A 17376-nucleotide genomic window follows, 5' to 3' on the forward strand; every position below is an offset into this window, starting at 1 on the left:
CTTTGTCCGGCTGCCAATCTAAAGCATGTACCTACGCAGGAGCCGATGACATTTTGGCTCCATTTTCAAAGTTTTTTTTTTTCTTTCTCATGTGTTATTTCTAAAGATAACAAAGGTCAAAAGGCATCCAGCATTTTCTGGTTTCTCATAAGCTTCTGGTCAATATTTAATCTGGTTTATGGATTTTTTTAGGTCTTCTAGATGCCTTCTTGAGCCTGCTCGTGGCCACCCACAGACACTTGTAAGGAGGAGAGAAGTCGGCCTGGCACAGACACTCTGAAATGAGGGATTAGAGGCCGGGATCTAAGGAGCAAGAGCTACAGCCAGAAGACAAGGGAGCAGGCCCCTGAAGACGCATCTACTGAGAGGTCTGCCATGGCCTCTCTTGGCCTCCAACTTGTGGGCTACATCCTGGGCCTGCTGGGGCTGTTGGGCACCCTGGTTGCCATGCTGCTCCCCAGCTGGCGAACAAGCTCTTACGTCGGTGCCAGCATCGTGACCGCAGTCGGCTTCTCCAAGGGCCTCTGGATGGAGTGTGCCACACAGAGCACAGGCATCACCCAGTGTGACATCTACAGCACCATGCTGGGCCTGCCTGCTGACATCCAGGCTGCCCAGGCCATGATGGTGACATCCAGTGCAATCTCCTCCTTGGCCTGCATTGTCTCTGTGGTGGGCATGAGATGCACAGTCTTCTGCCAAGAGTCCCGAGCCAAAGACAGAGTGGCGGTGGTGGGCGGAGTCTTCTTCATCCTTGGAGGCCTCCTGGGCTTCATCCCTGTTGCCTGGAATCTTCACGGGATCTTGCGGGACTTCTACTCCCCACTGGTGCCTGACAGCATGAAATTTGAGATCGGAGAGGCTCTTTACTTGGGCATTATTTCCTCCCTGTTCTCCCTGGTAGCTGGAATCATCCTCTGCTTTTCCTGCTCGCCCCAGGGAAATCGGTCCAACTACTACGATGCCTACCAGGCCCAGCCCCTGGCCACTAGGAGCTCTCCAAGGCCTGGTCAACCACCCAAAGGCAAGAGTGAGTTTAACTCCTACAGCCTGACAGGGTATGTGTGAAGGACCAGGGGCCAGAGCTCGGGGGTGGCTGGGTCTGTGAAAACCAGTAGACAGCCTCCCCCAGGGCCACAGGTGAGGGACGTTGCCACTGGATCGTGTCAGAAGGTGCTGCTGAGGATAGACTGACTTTGGCCACTGGATCGAGCAAAGGCAGGAACGGGAGCTGGTGTGACAGCGTGCAGGCTGAACTGTCAAGATGCTTGTCAAGCCAGACTTTCTGTTTCCTTCATCTTGGCTCCCCATCTCCCACCCTGAGTTCCCAACCCTCAACTCCACTCCCCTCCCCACCGAGGCCAGGCCCCAGAGTCTCCCCTTTACCTTCTGCTTTACCTGGGAATCCATCCCCAAACCCACGAATCACATGCCACTGACTGACCCTCTCTGTGATCAAAGACCCTTCCTCTTGCTGAGGTTGGCTCTTAGCTCATTGCTGGGGGATGGGGGTGGGTGGGAAGAAGTGGCGGCTTCCGTGGGCATGGCGCTAACCTCCTTCTCAAGCCTCCCTGCAAAGAAACTGATTGGCCAGTAATGGGCCCTGGAGCCTCCTCCATCCCACTCTTGTTATGACTCCACAGTGTCTAGACTGGTTGGTGTATGAACTGAAATAAAGCCATCCCACAGTACGGAGGGAACAGAGAGCAGCTGGGTGTAGAATGAGAGGGAGAGGGTGTAGCAACTGGGTGTAGGATGAGAGGGCGAGGACAGCCTCGGATAAGAAGCCGAGGACCAAAAAAAAAGAGCAGAATCATGGCCCAGGGCTCTAGCCCCCGGCTAGAGGAAAGCACAAGGCAAGAAACTGTGGTGGAACGCTCAAGGCGGCAGCAGGCTCTGACTCTACTGAGGAACTCCCTCAGAAGCTCCAGCTCCAACGTTCACTGAAGCCCCTGCCTCCCTTTGACCTGGCTAACAACGAGACTAAAGGGCCTACACAGTGGTTTCTTTAGGAACGGGATACTGGTTTTTGTAGAGATGGCCCTTGGCTGGGGGATGACAGCATGGGAGCAGCTGGGGACTCAGGAAGGCACCACTCCTTGATGCTGCCCGAGAGAGAATAAGAACTTGGGTATCTAAGAAGCTGGGTGGACATGTGTGGGAACCTCAGTGGGTATTTCTATTGGGCCAGAGAGGCAGCCCCCAGAGAGTCTTCAGGCCTAACGGAGAATCAGCCCAAAGGCTGAGATCAGGCCCCCGGGGTCTGCCCACAGAGCACTGCAGAGCCTCTGAAAGACCACAGCCCCAGCTGGGCCCCCTGTCAGCCACCTTCATATTCTCTCCACCATCCTTTACCAGATATGGTAGAGCTGCTAGAAGGCATCCAAGGGCTCCAGCATGGAATAATCACGCCCAAGGTGCCGTGGCCCTCATCTGAGTGATAGCTGAGCTGCTGCCTGGGATTTCAGTTGAGATGGAAGAGTCGAGAATGATACCCAGGCAGCCGGTTCCAGCTCCAAGGTCTAAAAATGCCCCATTTCCCCTGGGGGGCGGGTCGGGGTGGGAGTCACGAACAAACGGAAAGTTTGAGCATGACCAGCTTCTGACAAACTCCAGTACACCTCCCCAAACCTCAGTGCCAGCAGGAGGGGCCCAGTGACTGTCTGTGACATGCCTTTCACAGTTCTACCTTCTTGCCTATATTTAAGTTCCTCCCCTAAGCGGGAAGGCCCTCTCCCCTTAGCCAAGTCTTCCTCATGCTTGGAGAAGTTGCTCGGCACCACCTCCTTCACTGAGCCTCCTCTGACCACTCCGTCCCTATCCTACCCCTCCGTCCTCCAACCCTCAGTGTAAAAATCACTCTTTGATGCTTATCATTCACAATTTTTGATGGATACTTATCTTTCCATGTGCATGTAACTGATTTCACAAGTACATTGTAAACTCTTGGAGGGTAGGGGCCATATCTTAGACTTGTCTATATTTCCCAGACTATCTGTAAGAGTGCTGGGTACACAGTAGGTGATCAATAAACACTTGTTGATTGAGTAACTGTTTTATTAATACAAATTAATTCAGACAGGGCAGGTGTGACTGAGGGAATTGGGTGAAGGGGAGGGTAGAATGGAAATTGGCCTTTCTCCCCACTGGGTGGATAGAAAATTCAGACTTTACTGGAGACGTTAAGAAAGGAGGACACGGGGCTTCCCAGGTGGCGCAGTGGATAAGAATCCGCCTGCCAATGCAGGGGACACGGGTTCGATCCCTGGTCCGGGAAGATCCCACATGCGCGGAGCGACTAAGCCCGTGTGCCACAACTACTGAGCCTGAGCTCTAGAGCCCGCGAGCCACAATTACCGAAGCCCGTGTGCCTAGAGCCCGTGCTCCACAACAAGAGAAGCCACCGCAATGAGAAGCCTGCGCACTGCAACGAAGAGTAGCCCCCGTTCGCCACAACTAGAGAAAGCCCAAGCGCAGCAACAAAGACCCAGCGCAGCCAAAAATAAGTAAATTTAAAAAAATTAAAATTAAAATTAGAATTAAAAAAAAATAAAAAGAAAGAAAGCAGGACACCCTCCCTCTCCCCAGGGAAACATTAACCTTTTCATAACATCCAGGGATCCTCCCGTCTCACAACAGTTGTTTCATTTATTTGTTAAATGGCTATGTGTTTATTCCGTTCACCTCTGAGCCACCATTATGAGGAAGGTGAAATAGATCAGAAAATCTTCATTTGGCGGATGGGGAAACTAAGGCCCACATCAGTAAAGAGATTTTCCCAGGGCCACACCGCTGGTGTTAGTGCCCCAGTCTCCTGACTCCCAAAACAGGACATTGCCGATCCAACAGTATTCACAGCCAAAACGAAGAGTCTGCCAGAGGTCCCAAGTTGTCTGAGGAAAACAATGTGTGTGGCCAGCAAGGTAACATCGGGGACACATATGCTCTCCTGGTCTCCCGTGAGGGGAATCTGGGAGAACAGGCCCAATTCACCGAGTGAACCACTTGGAACTGCCCCTCCTGCTGCGCTGGCCACTGGGCCAGCCTGGGCCCAGCTAGCTGTCCCATCCCAGGGATGCCAAGCTTACATTTGAATAAGACATGACACCTTAGCTCCAATTCCTCTACCTCTGGAGGTGTAGGAGTTTGGGAGGCCAGTGATTTGGCCCTGTTCTAACCTCACTGGGAATTAACCAAGCTTGATTCTTAAACATGTTAACTGTGGCTACACTGACAAGAATGAAGCCCTAGAAGTCTCAGCTTCCCCCGTCCCCAGACCTAGCGGGCCTCAACGCACAGGAACCTGTTATAAGAGGCACTATGCTTGCATTCCTGAGGTGGGCCTTTTTTGTTGCAGACGCTAGGACTGCAGCATCCAAGCCCATTTAGAGGGAATAGTGGCAGGTAGCAGTGAGGGTGGAGAGAAAGGGCTCTTTGGTCAGAAGTTTAATAAGAGGTCATGCCTCTGCTCTGGTACCAGGAAACCTGGAGTCCTTGACTGGGGGCCGCGGAGGCTGGAAAATGGATTTGCCTTCCTGACTCTGCTGTGCTGAGTGGGCAGCAGTCTGATATGGGCTCTGATGACCCACCACCTGGCAGCCAAAGCGCGTTCAGATCCACGATTTCACTGCATCCTCCAAATACCCCCAGTGAAGCAGGTCTTTTACAGGAGATAAAACGGAGGTCCGGACAGGTGAGTAAATTTCCTGAAGCCACAGAGTGTCAGAGTCTGAACATAAGCTTGGAAACTCTTCGCACAGCAACACGGGTCTGGGATTTTGTCTCAGAAGGTGTAAGAGGGCCCGTTGCTCTTCAGATTCCTGCTGCCCTCCTGCCCCTGTCTGTCACCGCAGTGTAGGGGCTTTTGAGGAAAATAGGGCACAGAGTTTCCCTTCCTCTTAGGTTGAGGCTGGCTGAGAGGTCCTCCTTCCTTTTAATCTGGGAGGATTCTAGGGAAGGAGTTAGAAGTTCATCCTCAACTAGAAAAACTAAGGCAGACCTGATAAAGATCAACTGTTCTCTTTGGCTGGTTGAGCAAGAAAAGCCTCGCTCTAGATAGTTTCCCAGAGTCAGGGTCCAAGTTGAAGAGCTTTCAGTTCACCCCATCGCCTTCCATCATAAAGTAATTTAGATTAGCCACAGACCCAGGGGATAGTGTAGGCCATTATGTTTATTCCCTGGCCTCATGGTTCTGACCCTTGCACAAGGAGAGATGTTTCTGCCCTCCCTCATTCCTCTGATAATGGCGTGACTCATATTCTCTCCCCCTGGGGGCCCTAGTGACCCACTGCTATGTGATCATTAATAGGGGAGGAGGAGGCCGAAACTGGCTTCTTGGTGGAAAGACAAACTCCAGCTTTCTGCGAGACCTGCATTCAGCCAGTCAAACATTCGGCCAGCTCTCTAGCCGGCGAGCTACCAGCCGGCCCACACTAACTGCGCTCTCATCTGGTGGCAGGCAATGTGCTGAAGGCTTTGAGGGTGACAAGGGTGAACAAGGTAAAATCTGTGCCTCGTAGGAGGTGGCAGTTGATCTAAGGGAGACATAAGACATGCACACCTACCTGTGGTACCAGGCGCGATATGGTCTGTCCTGTGAGAGATAAGGAAAAAGTGCCGTAAGATGGGGTGCGTCAGGGGCTGGTTAAAAACGGTTTGTGAATCCCTTCAAATCCCAGCCCATAGCAAATGAGGGTCTGGCACTGCTTGAGCTTCTGGGGGAAGGACGATCAAAAGAAACTGCTTCCTCCAGCTGAAGGACCATGGGAAACAGAGAAATAGGGGAGAGGGCAGTGCTAAGGTGGAAACAGGGCTGCACTGCACAGCGAACGTAGGAGCTCCTTGAGTTTTCCCTCACGGGACACCCTAAGTGGCTCTAACGGCAAGAGTGACACTGGGGCTGTGCCCACCCAGGTAACCTGAGGCCTTTTGGCTCTGGACCAGAGGACAAACACAGACGTGGGAGAAGGGAGAGAGGAGAGAGGAGGGGCCCAGTGCTAAAGGAAGCCAAATGAGGCCTCGCAGGGTCAACTGTTCTCTCCCACTCAGCCCTAGGCTCGCGGACGGGGTATTCTTTCGTGCCTGCAGCTGCCCACTCCGGGACATGGAGGCCCCGGGCTGGGAAGCCCATGGGCTCCTCCTCAACTGGCTGAGGCCTGGCCTTCGCCTAGCCTGGTCTCGCTGCCTGGGCGAGCGGCTCCCAGCTTTGATGAGAAGTTATGTTATCTCAACGGGAAGGAGGCGGGGGAGACCTCGAACAGGAAGTCCAGCAGGTTATCATCTCTCTCTTTGGCCCTAAGTGATGGCTCCCCACATGCTGTGATGTGATCACTGATAAAATATTAACAGGCTGTTATCAGGCACAGCAATACAGAAGCTGTCACCTGACACAACCTACTACCTTCCTGAGAATTGCAGCTCAGGGTTTCCTAGTTAAAACTTGCCTACAGTTCCCTGCTCTAGGCCTCACTTCTCCACAAGACAAGCAGGAGTCTCTTAGGGTTTGATGAAGCAGGAAGTCACCATACAAAAGGGCAAATCATCAGGTGCTGCTTGTCTGTCATCCTGGACGTCCCATTCCTCCAGAAGAGCGCCCTCTCACCGCTTCACAAGTCACTTCCCAGGAGGTCTTTGAAGAAGTTTCTCTTCGCAGACATGGCCTCGTGGAGAAAACACTGAGAAAACTCACGTGCTTTCAAACAGATATTAGGGAGTGTAACGGGATGTGAAACTAGATGCCAAATGAGTGTGAGTAGTGTGGCAGGCAACCCAGCGTTTCAGTGGTTAATTCCTTTTCTCCAATAGCACCTTCAGAGTCTGTGATATTTGACAAAGTTCTGTTTGCGTTGCTCAGGAGAAAGGCCAGTCACACCAAAAGTACAAAGAGAAGATGCTCTTGACTTGAATTTGTCTCTGGAATTACCCAACTGGATGCAAGAAGACGGATCGGCAGCCCCACAAAGGGTATCTGATGACATTGTGAAGACCCTGCTCCCTTGGTTTTAAAGGCACTGAACGCCCTGATTAAAAAGCAAGTATATTTTCTGGGAAGAAACATACATTCAGCCACAGATTGACCATTAACGCCAGAATTTGCACTAGTTTCTCAGTTTAGCCCTTGAAGGAGCCAGAGTGAGAAGATGAGTCTAATGAGTTTAAAAAAAAAAAATAGAACACTAATTCACAGACTACGGACACTGGAATTTGGGGGACCAGGGGACTTCTCTGAGTAACACACACACCCTTCAACTAAATGGTTCAACAGCTTTAAGAATGGAGATGAGGTAGGACTCAAGAGAAAGGCAGACAAGATGAGAAAGGTGGTGCCATCTTCCCCTTGGCAATTCCAGAGGCACCTCGTGTGGTTAATTTTACTCTTCCATGTGTAATAATAAACCAATATGTTCTCAAGGGTCACTTTCTCACTCCCGAAGAGATTTGCCCAACTCAGCACTGTCTGAGGGGGTGGTGCAAAGGAGCCAGTGAGAACACTCAAAGGCAGAGGCCAACAAGTCCAAGACCTCCTGGAGTGTAAGAATAGGATCTCGGTGGCTGTTTTGATATCAGGAAAGCTGCCAAGTGACAGCCCTGAGTGAAAACCCAGTCAAGAGGAAATGAATTTCCACGTTGTTTAGAGGGATATTCGTTACAGAGTGAACGATTTCCTGATCATGAGGGCAGTTAAACATTGTGTGGGATTGTGGAATTTTCTTCCTTGTAAATTCCTATTAGTGTGGGCTGGCTGTAGCATTTTCTTATCAAGAGGTAGAAGACGAGACTGATCGTTTTCAAGATAGTATGGTGTAGTGGGAAAAGAGCCTGGAGGCTCGTTAGCCACACACTCTAGCTGTGTAGTCTTCGGAGAGTCACTTCAATTCTTTACGCTTTAGTTTCCTCATCTGTAAAATGGGGATTATACCTGCCTCTCAGTGTGGTCATGGCATATAGTAGGTCCTCAACAAATGGTTAACTGTATTCTAAGCATAGGTGACCTAAAAAGTCGTGCCAAAGTCACACTAAAATGTGTGTGTCTTTGGGGAAAGGAGGCAAAGTATATTTTCTACCACAGATCAGAATCTGCATTAGCAAGGGGATATTCCTTCCCAGGACAAAACTTCTTAAGATTCTTCCCCAAAGTCTGAGTGAATACCTTGAAGATTTTGAATAGGCTTCTACTCATCAGATTCCATTAACAGAAGCCAGGGGCAAAATAGACTTGAGAAGTTGGAGAGGAAAGAGGTGGTGATGGCTCTTTGACCTTCATCCAGATTTGTAAAAATCTGAGGTGGAACAGAATCATAACCCATCACGTCCCACCGTTAGAGAAAAGCTTAGTCCAGGGGAACTGCAAACTAGGCTTAATTTCCCAAACTCAGCAACAAGTGGGGAGATTTCATTAGCCACTTTCCTAATTCATATCCTACGCAGGCTCCATTGTTAAACAGATTTAGAGCAGCCCCGCTCTTGCTGGCATTCCAAGCCCTTGGTCCATTCTGTTCCTTATGCTCCAAATCGAATAATTCACTATTCCTCAAACCTTCTTGGGCGTTCCCTTATTCACCCCACACCCAGTCTCGTGACTTTACTTATACTATTCCCTACACCTGGAAAACCCTCCCCACACACCTCCACCTTTCCAATCCTTACAGGTTTCCATAGCCCATCTGGAAGATCAAGCCTTTGTGAACACCTTCCTGAGCCTCTGCCTAAAGTCATCTTGCCTGTCCCTGAGGACTCAACGGGCAAATGTATGGAATGTGGCACCCAAACATTTGAACTACTATCTAAAAGTGGGTTGGGGATTTCTGGAGATTCACATCAAAACTTTGGGTTTAGATATAGAGGCAAGTAACAAAACACATTTCTCTTGCAGATTTTACTTTCCATTAGAAAATGAATGCTCTTTATGTCTCACTTAATGACTAAAGCTTTAACATACCCAAGAGTATCTAAGTCAATTCTTTCCAGTTGTGTAGTTTATTATCCAACCACGTGCCCTGACTTTGGAATCAGAAAGTATGGTTCCTGAATTTCTTCTCTGCCTAAGATAATTTATGAGTTAAGGATGTCCTTGTCACCAAGCACAAGTTATTCTTTTGGGGAAATTACACTTGACTTAGCTTGAGCTCACCCCTAGCTTTCCTGAGCATACCCCAGTGCTTGACTCCTAACACAGTACTACAGAAAGAGGTTTTAATGCATAGTACAGAACTCTGAAACATGTTCTATCTGGAGATTACTCTTGGGAACTGAGAGCCTGCCAATTAAGCCCCTCTCTCTAAATTGTTACCCCAGATTATTTGCAGTCTCTGAACTTGGGCAAGCGAATCTTCCTGTCCCCTGGGGCCTCAAAGTCTCTGAACTAGTCCTCTGGTAGGTGCCCATGTGTTCATCCAACAAGCATGTACATACAGTTGTCCCTTTGTATCTGTGGTGGATGGGTTCCAGGATCCCCATCGGACACCAAAATCCAAGGATGCTCAAGTCCCTTAGATAAAATGGTGTTCAATTTGCATAAAATCTATACACATCCTCCCGTATACTTTAAATCATCTCCAGTTTACAATACCTAATTCAATGTAAATGCTATGTAAACAGTTGCCTGAATGAGGCAAAATGAAGTTTTGCTTGTTGGAAATTTCTGGATTTTTTTAAAAATCTATTTTTAATCTATGGTTGGTTGAATTCGTGGATGCAGAACTCACAGATTTGGTGGGTTGACTGTACTTGTACTGATTTGCTAACTTGTGTGGGGAACTTACAGGTATACCTCATGGATAGTTCAGGTTCAATTCCAGATCACCGCAATAAAGTAAATATCTCAATAAAGAGAGTCACAGGAATTTTTGGTTTCCCAGGGCATATAGACTTATGTTTCCACTATACTGTAGTCTATTAAGTGTGCAATAGCATTATGTCTAACAAAACAATGTACATACCTTAATTAAAAATACTTTATTGATAAGAAATGCTAACCATCATCTTAGCCTTCAGTGAGGAACAGCAAAGATTGTTGATCACAGATCACCGTAACAAATACAATAATAGTGAAAAAGTTTGAAATGTCATGAGAACTACCAAAATGTGACACAGAGACATGATGTGAGCAAATCCTGTTGGAAAAATGACACTGATAGACTTGCTCCACACAGGGTTGCCACAAACCTTCAATTTGTAAGAAAAAAAAAAATCGCAACATCTGCAAAGCGCAATAAAACGAGGTAACGAGGTATGACTGTATTTCCTTGAGGTGTGTTCTGTCTGTCCTTTGAAAGAGGATAGCTCCTCTTTCTTCCCTTGAAATAAACTATCATCACTGCTCTTGGGAAAATGAGCAGAAGATTCCTCAGAATTTTTTTCCCTTTGAGTTCTCATTCTCAAGATCTGGTCTCTATAAACTTCTTCTGATTACATTCTGTAATTTTCAGTATGTCAAAATTGAAATCTAGGGAGCCTCCTTGTGATAATATTCAAATATTTGTGGTAAAGGACACCCATATTCCCTTTCTCCTTGATAGCCTAATTATCCAAATCAAAGATCAGCTAAAGAGAAACATTAGGCCTCCCATAACCTGTAGCACTTATTGTCTCCGGCTTTCATTTTCAGAATTTAATGCCCAGGATTGTTATCTACCTCACTCATACTGTATTTATCCAACCCCTTCTACAAACGAGGCACTGTTTCAGGCTCTTGAGGGAGATGCAGATATGAACAAAACACAGTTTCCATCATTAACTCGTTCAGTAACAACCATTGATCATCTACTGTATACCAGGTACCATGATAAGCTCTGGGGTACAGTGATTGGCAAAAACAGGCGTGGCCCTTCCCCTCATGGAAGTGAGGGAAGGCAGAAACTGCGTGTTGTGTTCTCCACTGTATATCACACAGCACACAGTAGGTACCCAATAAATATCTGTTGAATACATGAAATTAAACGGCCAAATATGTGACTGCAAATTGTGAGAAGTGCTATGGATTCCACAAAACAGGAAAAAGTGATAGAATTGGGTAGATAGAGAAAAATGGCTGCTGGGGAAGGCCTGTCTGAGAAAGTTGACACGCTAAGGCCTGAAGGATGAGGAAGAGTCCACCATGCCAAGACTGGAGACACAGCATTCCAAGAGAGGAAACAGTATGGGGAAAGGCTCTATTTAAGTAAGAGCCTGAACTATTTCTGTGGGAAAAGCACAGTGAGCAAGGGGAAAAGTGAGATATGAAGAAGAGTTGCAGGAGACTAAGTAGAAGAAGCAGGCAGGGCTCTTGTAGGACATAGTAAGGAGTGTGGATTTTATTCTAAGTGCAATGAGAAGTAATGGAAGGGCGTTAAGCAGGGAGTCACATGCTCTGATTTGTACTTCTTAAAAAAAAATCACTCTGGCTGTAGTGATAAGACAATTGTGGGAACAAGAGTGGAAGCAAGGAACCAGTTAGGAGTTGCAATTATCTATGGGAGATGATGGTAGTGTGGACTAAGGTAGATGGTGGTAAAAATGAGCGGAGTCAAGACACACTTTGAAGACAGAATTGACCGACTTTCTGACAGACTGGATGTGTGGGACTAGAGGAGGAAAATTAAGGATGGCTTCCAGGTTTCCAGCTTAAGCAACTGGGTGGGTGGAGGTGCCATTTTCTAAAATGAGTAAAATTGGGGGAAGGAACAGTTCCAGGGTGTGTGTGTCACTGTTTATTTTTAACATGTTTTATTTGAAATGTCTGTGAGACCTAGAAGTGTAAATATCAAGTAGGCAGTTGAATTTATTTGAACGTGGGGCTTTCTAATGGGGAACACAGGATAAGGACACTCGTGATAAGAGCCTAAGTGACACAAAACTTGCATGTTCAAAGAAAATGTCGTACCTGGCTAGGTTAATCGGAGGAATTTTCAGGAAAAAAGGTGATTTTAGAGCCAAAGGAAGGATAATGAAGGAAAATATTCCAGGCAAAGGGGATGGAACACGGCAAAGACGGAAAAGGAGACAATCTCAAGGCAGGTTCAGAAACTGAAAACTAGTTGAGTTCGGATGGAACACGGTTCGCGTTTGGAATGTTGGAAGAGTCTAGAGAGCAGGGTTGAAGCCAGATGGGAATTGGTACCGCACTCGGCGGGCAACTGAAAGCGCTCGCAAGTCGTTGAGCAGAGGCCTGACTTGATGAGGTCATTAAAAGCAATTGAGTGACAGCGAGTAGAGTAGACTGAATGAACGAGAATTGGAGACAAGGGAGGCCAGCTAAGAATCTGTCAATTAGGAAGGCATGAGGTAGTAAGGACCTAAATGTTGACTGTGGAAATGAAAAACTGAAGGAGAATTATGATTATGTTAACCTAACAGGATAGCCAGGACGAGGCGCCCACTTCTTTTTTCTTTTGCCTCCACGCTAGGTCATAACCTCTGCTAAGGCTGGGTGACACTTTTCAATCGCTCCACTGCTGCATTTAACTTTGCTTAAAGGGACCTCACGCTGGTAAGGTTTCATTGTAAACAGGTAACAGAGAGGCAGCTCTGGTACTGCCGGGAATGAACTCGCACAGGTAACTCTCGCTGGAAGGAGCATTTTGGGGTTGAGGCCACAGACTAGGAAATGGGCTGCGAGTAAGCACAAGTGGAGTTGAGTTAAACTGTTTCCCCTTTGTTCATTTTAAAGCCCAACTGCCTGACCTCCTTCCTACTCTGCTCCACCGCTGACCCGGCACCAGCCCCGCCCACATCATCTCTCTCAGGCTGACTCTCCAATGCTCTGAATTTCCCCCTGCACCACCCTCCCCTCCACATTGTCCCTATCTGTGCAAAGTCCCACCGTTTCAAAGCCCTCATCTGGAGAACAAGTATCCCTGAGAGAATGGCTGAATGTGCTACCCGCCTTCTCAGTAAACTTATATTTAGACAACCAGGGCCTTCCATATCATGCTCTGTCCGACATGAGAGTTCAACACATGGCAGGCAAGAGCCAGCAGTGAGGCGAGGGAAGGGGGCGGGGCTATCTCTCAGCACTCATTCTACTGGTGAAGCGTGGCTCTAAGCCTCCCCCTACTCCCTTGCAGTCCCACTGGAATATCTATGATGGGCCTCCTTTTTAAAAAGTTCAAGTAAGTTTGGGAGAGTCTTCTGAAGTAACTCTGCAGAGGAGAAATAAAATGACCACCCAAAACATCCCTCCGGACTAGCTAATCCTTTTGCGACTGCTTGATCCCACCTCCTTTTTCTCCATTACTTCCTATTTTTCACTGATGGTATATTTTTATGTGTTCATTGGTCGAAGTCTTTCGAAGAGTACCTTGAACTCTCCGGAGAGTATGCACTATATAAATACAATAAAGAAATGAATAAATAAAATGGCTACTTTTAAAAGAGTGTAAGTTTTACTATTTCTGATAATGTGAGATCTACCCTCACTCAGCACTAGCCTGAAGAGGAGGTAGGAGGTGTATTCTGAGGGATATCAAATAGATCTCGCTGCTCTAAAATACCTCCCCCCCCACTAACTTAAATCCCACAGTTGTGCTGATACACATTTTAAAAATTTGAGCCTTGAAGATTTCTTTTTCAAGAATTCCTTATTAAAATGCAAATACCACAGAGGGGGGTGGGTAGGTGGGTCATGATTTAACCTTAGTTCCCTTTACATTAACCCATCACTCCTACCAGACACATTTTTTACATTCCAGCTTTTTCCATGCTTTCTTTCATGTTATTCTTCCAGAGGTAATGCTAAATACAACATAAATTATAAATACAAAAATTACCTTATATTTTCACACAGTCTTTCATTTGATATCTAAATCCAAGCCTACTCATTTTTTAAAAAAATGATTTATTTTTCCAATGTAAGAAGAATAACAGGTTTATTATAGAAAATTTGGAAAGGCAGGAAGATAGGAAGAAGAAAAAAATATCAACCATAGTCCTACCATGTAAAGAACAACCGTTGTTAACTGTGTTGTTATGCCCATTCTTTAAACAAACCTTAGTTTAGCTCCCATTACTGATGTGGTGCCTTCCTTGACCTTCCTCCCCCAGAACTTCTCTATCATGTTTGTACCACTCACTGTACAAGTCAGTTAACCTGGTGTGTGTCTTGTGTTTCCAGCTAGATTGTTAGATCCTTGACGGCTGAAACCATGAGTTATACTTCTTCACTTGTCCCCAAACACCTGGTACATTGGACCCAATATTTGCTGACTGATTTAACCTAAATGAATACAAATCATTTCAGAAAGGATATGAAATAGGCCAAGTATCTGAGTCATGAAAGTTAAAGCTTTCCGGTCACCTGGTTTGGTGACTACTGCTTTTCCATTCCTGGAACTCTTGAAAGCCTATTTAACTAGCCTCTTTCTCCACACCAAGACTGAATAAGAAGCAGACTGATTAAGAGCCAGGATTTACTCAAAGATTCTCCACGTAAGGCAAAAGGGTGAGAGAGAGACTGAGAGAGAGAGAGACAGAGAGAGAGAGGTGTTCAGAGGGAGGGAGGAAAGAAGAGGGTAGAGAAGGGGATATAGAGTATCTGGTGCTCAATCCAGTATGTGATTTGCCTCCAGCACCGTATACAGGATCCCATCCACTTGTTCTGAGTCAAACCCGATCTCACGAAGCTCCAAGTGAGGGAGGACAGAGGTAAGGAGATAGCTGACGTGGATACGCAGCCGCGTAAGCTTTGCCAAAGCCCTGTATGATGGAGTGAGGGACAGGAGAAGAGATGACATGAAGTCGTTAGCCAACAGAACAAAATGAAGCTCCTTCAAAACGGGCCTACATTTCTCAACAATTACGTTTCCATTAGCTAGAAAGAAAGAAGAAAGCACAATGCCACCAAGCACCGGGAGGTTGGCTGCAGCTCTCTAAGAAGCAATTGCTCAATCCTTGGTGGCCTAGGAATTAATTAAGGCTTCTTCCCTTATCTATGACCAGTAATGGGGGTGGGGGGGGGGAGGGGTCCTAAGGGAGGCTTCCCATTAGCACTCACAAGCTGATTACTAAACCCTAGTAATTAACCTTTCTAGGTCATCTCCCTCTGGGGTCCGGTAGGAGACCTGAGCCTTCTGCAGCACTTCCAGGTGTGTCTCTGTCTCCTTCAGTTTCTCTTTTAGTTCCTGCTTTTCCTCTTTGGTTCTTTCCAGCTCAGCTTTCAGAATCTGGAACTCAGCTTGGCGATAGCCCATGTGTTTCTTGCTCCAGTACAAGCCTTCCGTCTCCTGGGTACTATAGGTCACCAATTCATGTTGGACTTTCTTGAATTCAGAATGCCAGTGATTCCTCTCCTGTTGCAGCTCCTCCACCTGCAGTCCAAGAAACAGAATTTCAATGACCCCACATACTACTGAAAGCTAAAGAGAGCGCCCCAAATTTTCCTGAATATATTCACCCTGTGATTTCTCTAAACATATTCTACTTATGGACCTTTTCAAACCCCAAATATAGGAGGGAAGCCCATTAGGGTTCACTCAATCTGAGATATACCACAGGATCATTCAATGGCTTATTCTGTTTAAAGGCCACAGAACATGAGATCATTGGCGTTCCATCTCTCTGGTTCCTTGGTTACAATGGCCTCTCATTCCTAGTGGTAAGGTGTTACTCTAACCTTTTGCTGGAACATATTCCTTTCTGCCAAAACACGTTCCAACTTTTCCGTGGTTCTCTTCAGTTCTTCTAGCTCTCTTTGGTTCTTCATCTTTGGTGTATGACGACCTCCACTCTCCTCAGAGCCTCTTCCTTTCTCCACAACAGCTGCAGCAGGAGTTGCAGCAGAGGCCACAGAAGAGTAAGGCACCGGGTTCCAGGATTCAACTGCTTTCCTCCTCTCAGCAAGCTCCTCTCTGTTAAAAGGGATCAGCTGAATGGGAGCTCCTGAATCTCTAACACCTTTTGCAACACCGACAACAGCTACAAAAGGTCCCTTGCTTACTTCCTCCTTGTTTAGGTGTGTGCTGCCTCTGTTAGATTCTTCTGCCACCAACCTTGGCATCTGATCTTCTAATTCTTCAGGGAGCAGGGAGCCCTGGTGTTGGTCTTGGGCCCCTGCATACAGAACTGAGACCTCCCTACTCTGACTGGTATTCTTGATTGCTTCTGGGTACTCTGGGGAAAGGTATGGTGGTGTGCTTCTCTCAGAACTCGATTTATCATGGCTGTTCTCCCCTTCGGGGTAGGCAACTGCTGCCTCTACCCTCCTGTAAGGGCCAGGCATGGAATAATCTAGAGGAGGTGTTGTCATCTCATTCTGGAGCCTTCTTCGTTTCTCCACAGGTTCCTCACCTAGGATCCATTTGTACTTACTGCAAGAAGAGAAAATTAAATTTTAAGCTGTCACAATACAAGCTAAGTATATTCTTATCCTGCGGAGCCCCTCTTCAAATTTCCCATATTAAAACCGACTCTAGCTGTCATTCACAGATCATTTCAGATTAGGAATACATCTTTACCCCCAAACCCCAAACCCTTCACTTATGCAATTTGCTGAGACAGCAATGTGTCTTAAGAGAGAGAGTAAATCGGAAGGTATGAAGAGTCAGCATCTGGATATAACAGCACCAGGCTGACCTTGGTAAGATTTCTGAAAATAGGATTGAAGCTAACCTGACTTAGAAGCTTCCGAAAGGCAAGTAAAGGAAGAAAAACAAAAAAATACACATTCAAAATCCCCTAACACGAGAATGGAAAAAAAGGTCATAAAAAGCCTAGTGGAGTAAGCGGAGGAGACCGAGCCAGCTCGTTAACTTTAAAGTGTCACAAAAACCTTCCAGTATCAATGACTTATGCACATTTTTTATACTGCTATGGAACAACACACAATGCCTTTGCCAGCCAACTGGATTGTGGCTATTGCCCATTATCCACTTGTAAAAGTTAATTAAAACACAGGGCCCTAGTCAGAAACAAAGAAACTGAATTGGCCAATTCAAGTCATTCCCCACTTAGGGCAAAAGAATTCCCCTTTGTCAGGGCAAACAGGCACTCCCTCAGTTCTTCAGGAAAGGACAGTGACCTCAAATCACCTTCCATTTGTGGCTGCTATATATACTAACGGTTGAAGGAACTAACAAGAAAACTGATGCCAACGAAATCCATATGCAAGTTTATATCATGCAGCACCATGGGACCCCCATTTTTATCCTTATAACTCTTGTGCTCTCTCTCCAGAAAACCAAGAAATTTCAAGGTGAAAATTAACTTTCAAATTCTCAGTGAGAGGGCTTCCCTGGTGGTGCAGTGGTTAAGAATCCGCCTGCCAATGCAGGGGACACGGGTTCGAGCCCTGGTCTGGGAAGATCCCACATGCCACGGAGCAACTAAGCCCATGCGCCACAGCTACTGAGCCTGCGCTCTAGAGCCCGCGTGCCACAACTACTGAGCCCGCGTGCCACAACTACT

General features: G+C 46.9%; 2 protein-coding genes across 3 annotated transcripts in view; one reads left to right on the forward strand and one right to left on the reverse strand.

Annotated features, from left to right (window-relative positions):
• Window positions 1-234: 234 nt before the first annotated feature.
• Window positions 235-3051, forward strand: CLDN2 (claudin 2). Its single transcript, XM_059910203.1, has one exon. It carries the CDS (start codon window positions 376-378, stop codon window positions 1066-1068), a length of 693 nt encoding a protein of 230 aa, XP_059766186.1. The 5' UTR covers window positions 235-375; the 3' UTR covers window positions 1069-3051.
• A 10749-nt stretch (window positions 3052-13800) lies between these two features.
• MORC4 (MORC family CW-type zinc finger 4) overlaps window positions 13801-17376 on the reverse strand; it is a 50423-nt gene continuing 46847 nt past the window's right edge. The window contains exons 15-17 of one of the 2 annotated variants that reach the window (XM_059910094.1): window positions 15587-16280; window positions 15036-15281; window positions 13801-14670 (exon numbers count right to left, since the gene is read on the reverse strand). In XM_059910094.1, the coding sequence (XP_059766077.1) occupies window positions 14590-14670; window positions 15036-15281; window positions 15587-16280 (1021 nt within the window). In that variant the 3' untranslated portion in view covers window positions 13801-14589. Of the gene's footprint in view, window positions 14671-14997; window positions 15282-15586; window positions 16281-17376 lie in introns of both variants that reach the window. The other variant, XM_059910093.1, reaches the window with a different exon arrangement.

The sequence above is a fragment of the Balaenoptera ricei genome, chromosome X (genome assembly GCF_028023285.1).
Source record: "Balaenoptera ricei isolate mBalRic1 chromosome X, mBalRic1.hap2, whole genome shotgun sequence".
Classification (NCBI taxonomy): Eukaryota; Metazoa; Chordata; class Mammalia; order Artiodactyla; family Balaenopteridae; genus Balaenoptera; species Balaenoptera ricei.

What these genes read in the sequence shown, in the direction of transcription:
- CLDN2 (XM_059910203.1), top strand. Translation starts at nt 376, where the DNA reads ATGGCCTCTCTTGGCCTCCAACTTGTGGGCTACATCCTGGGCCTGCTG.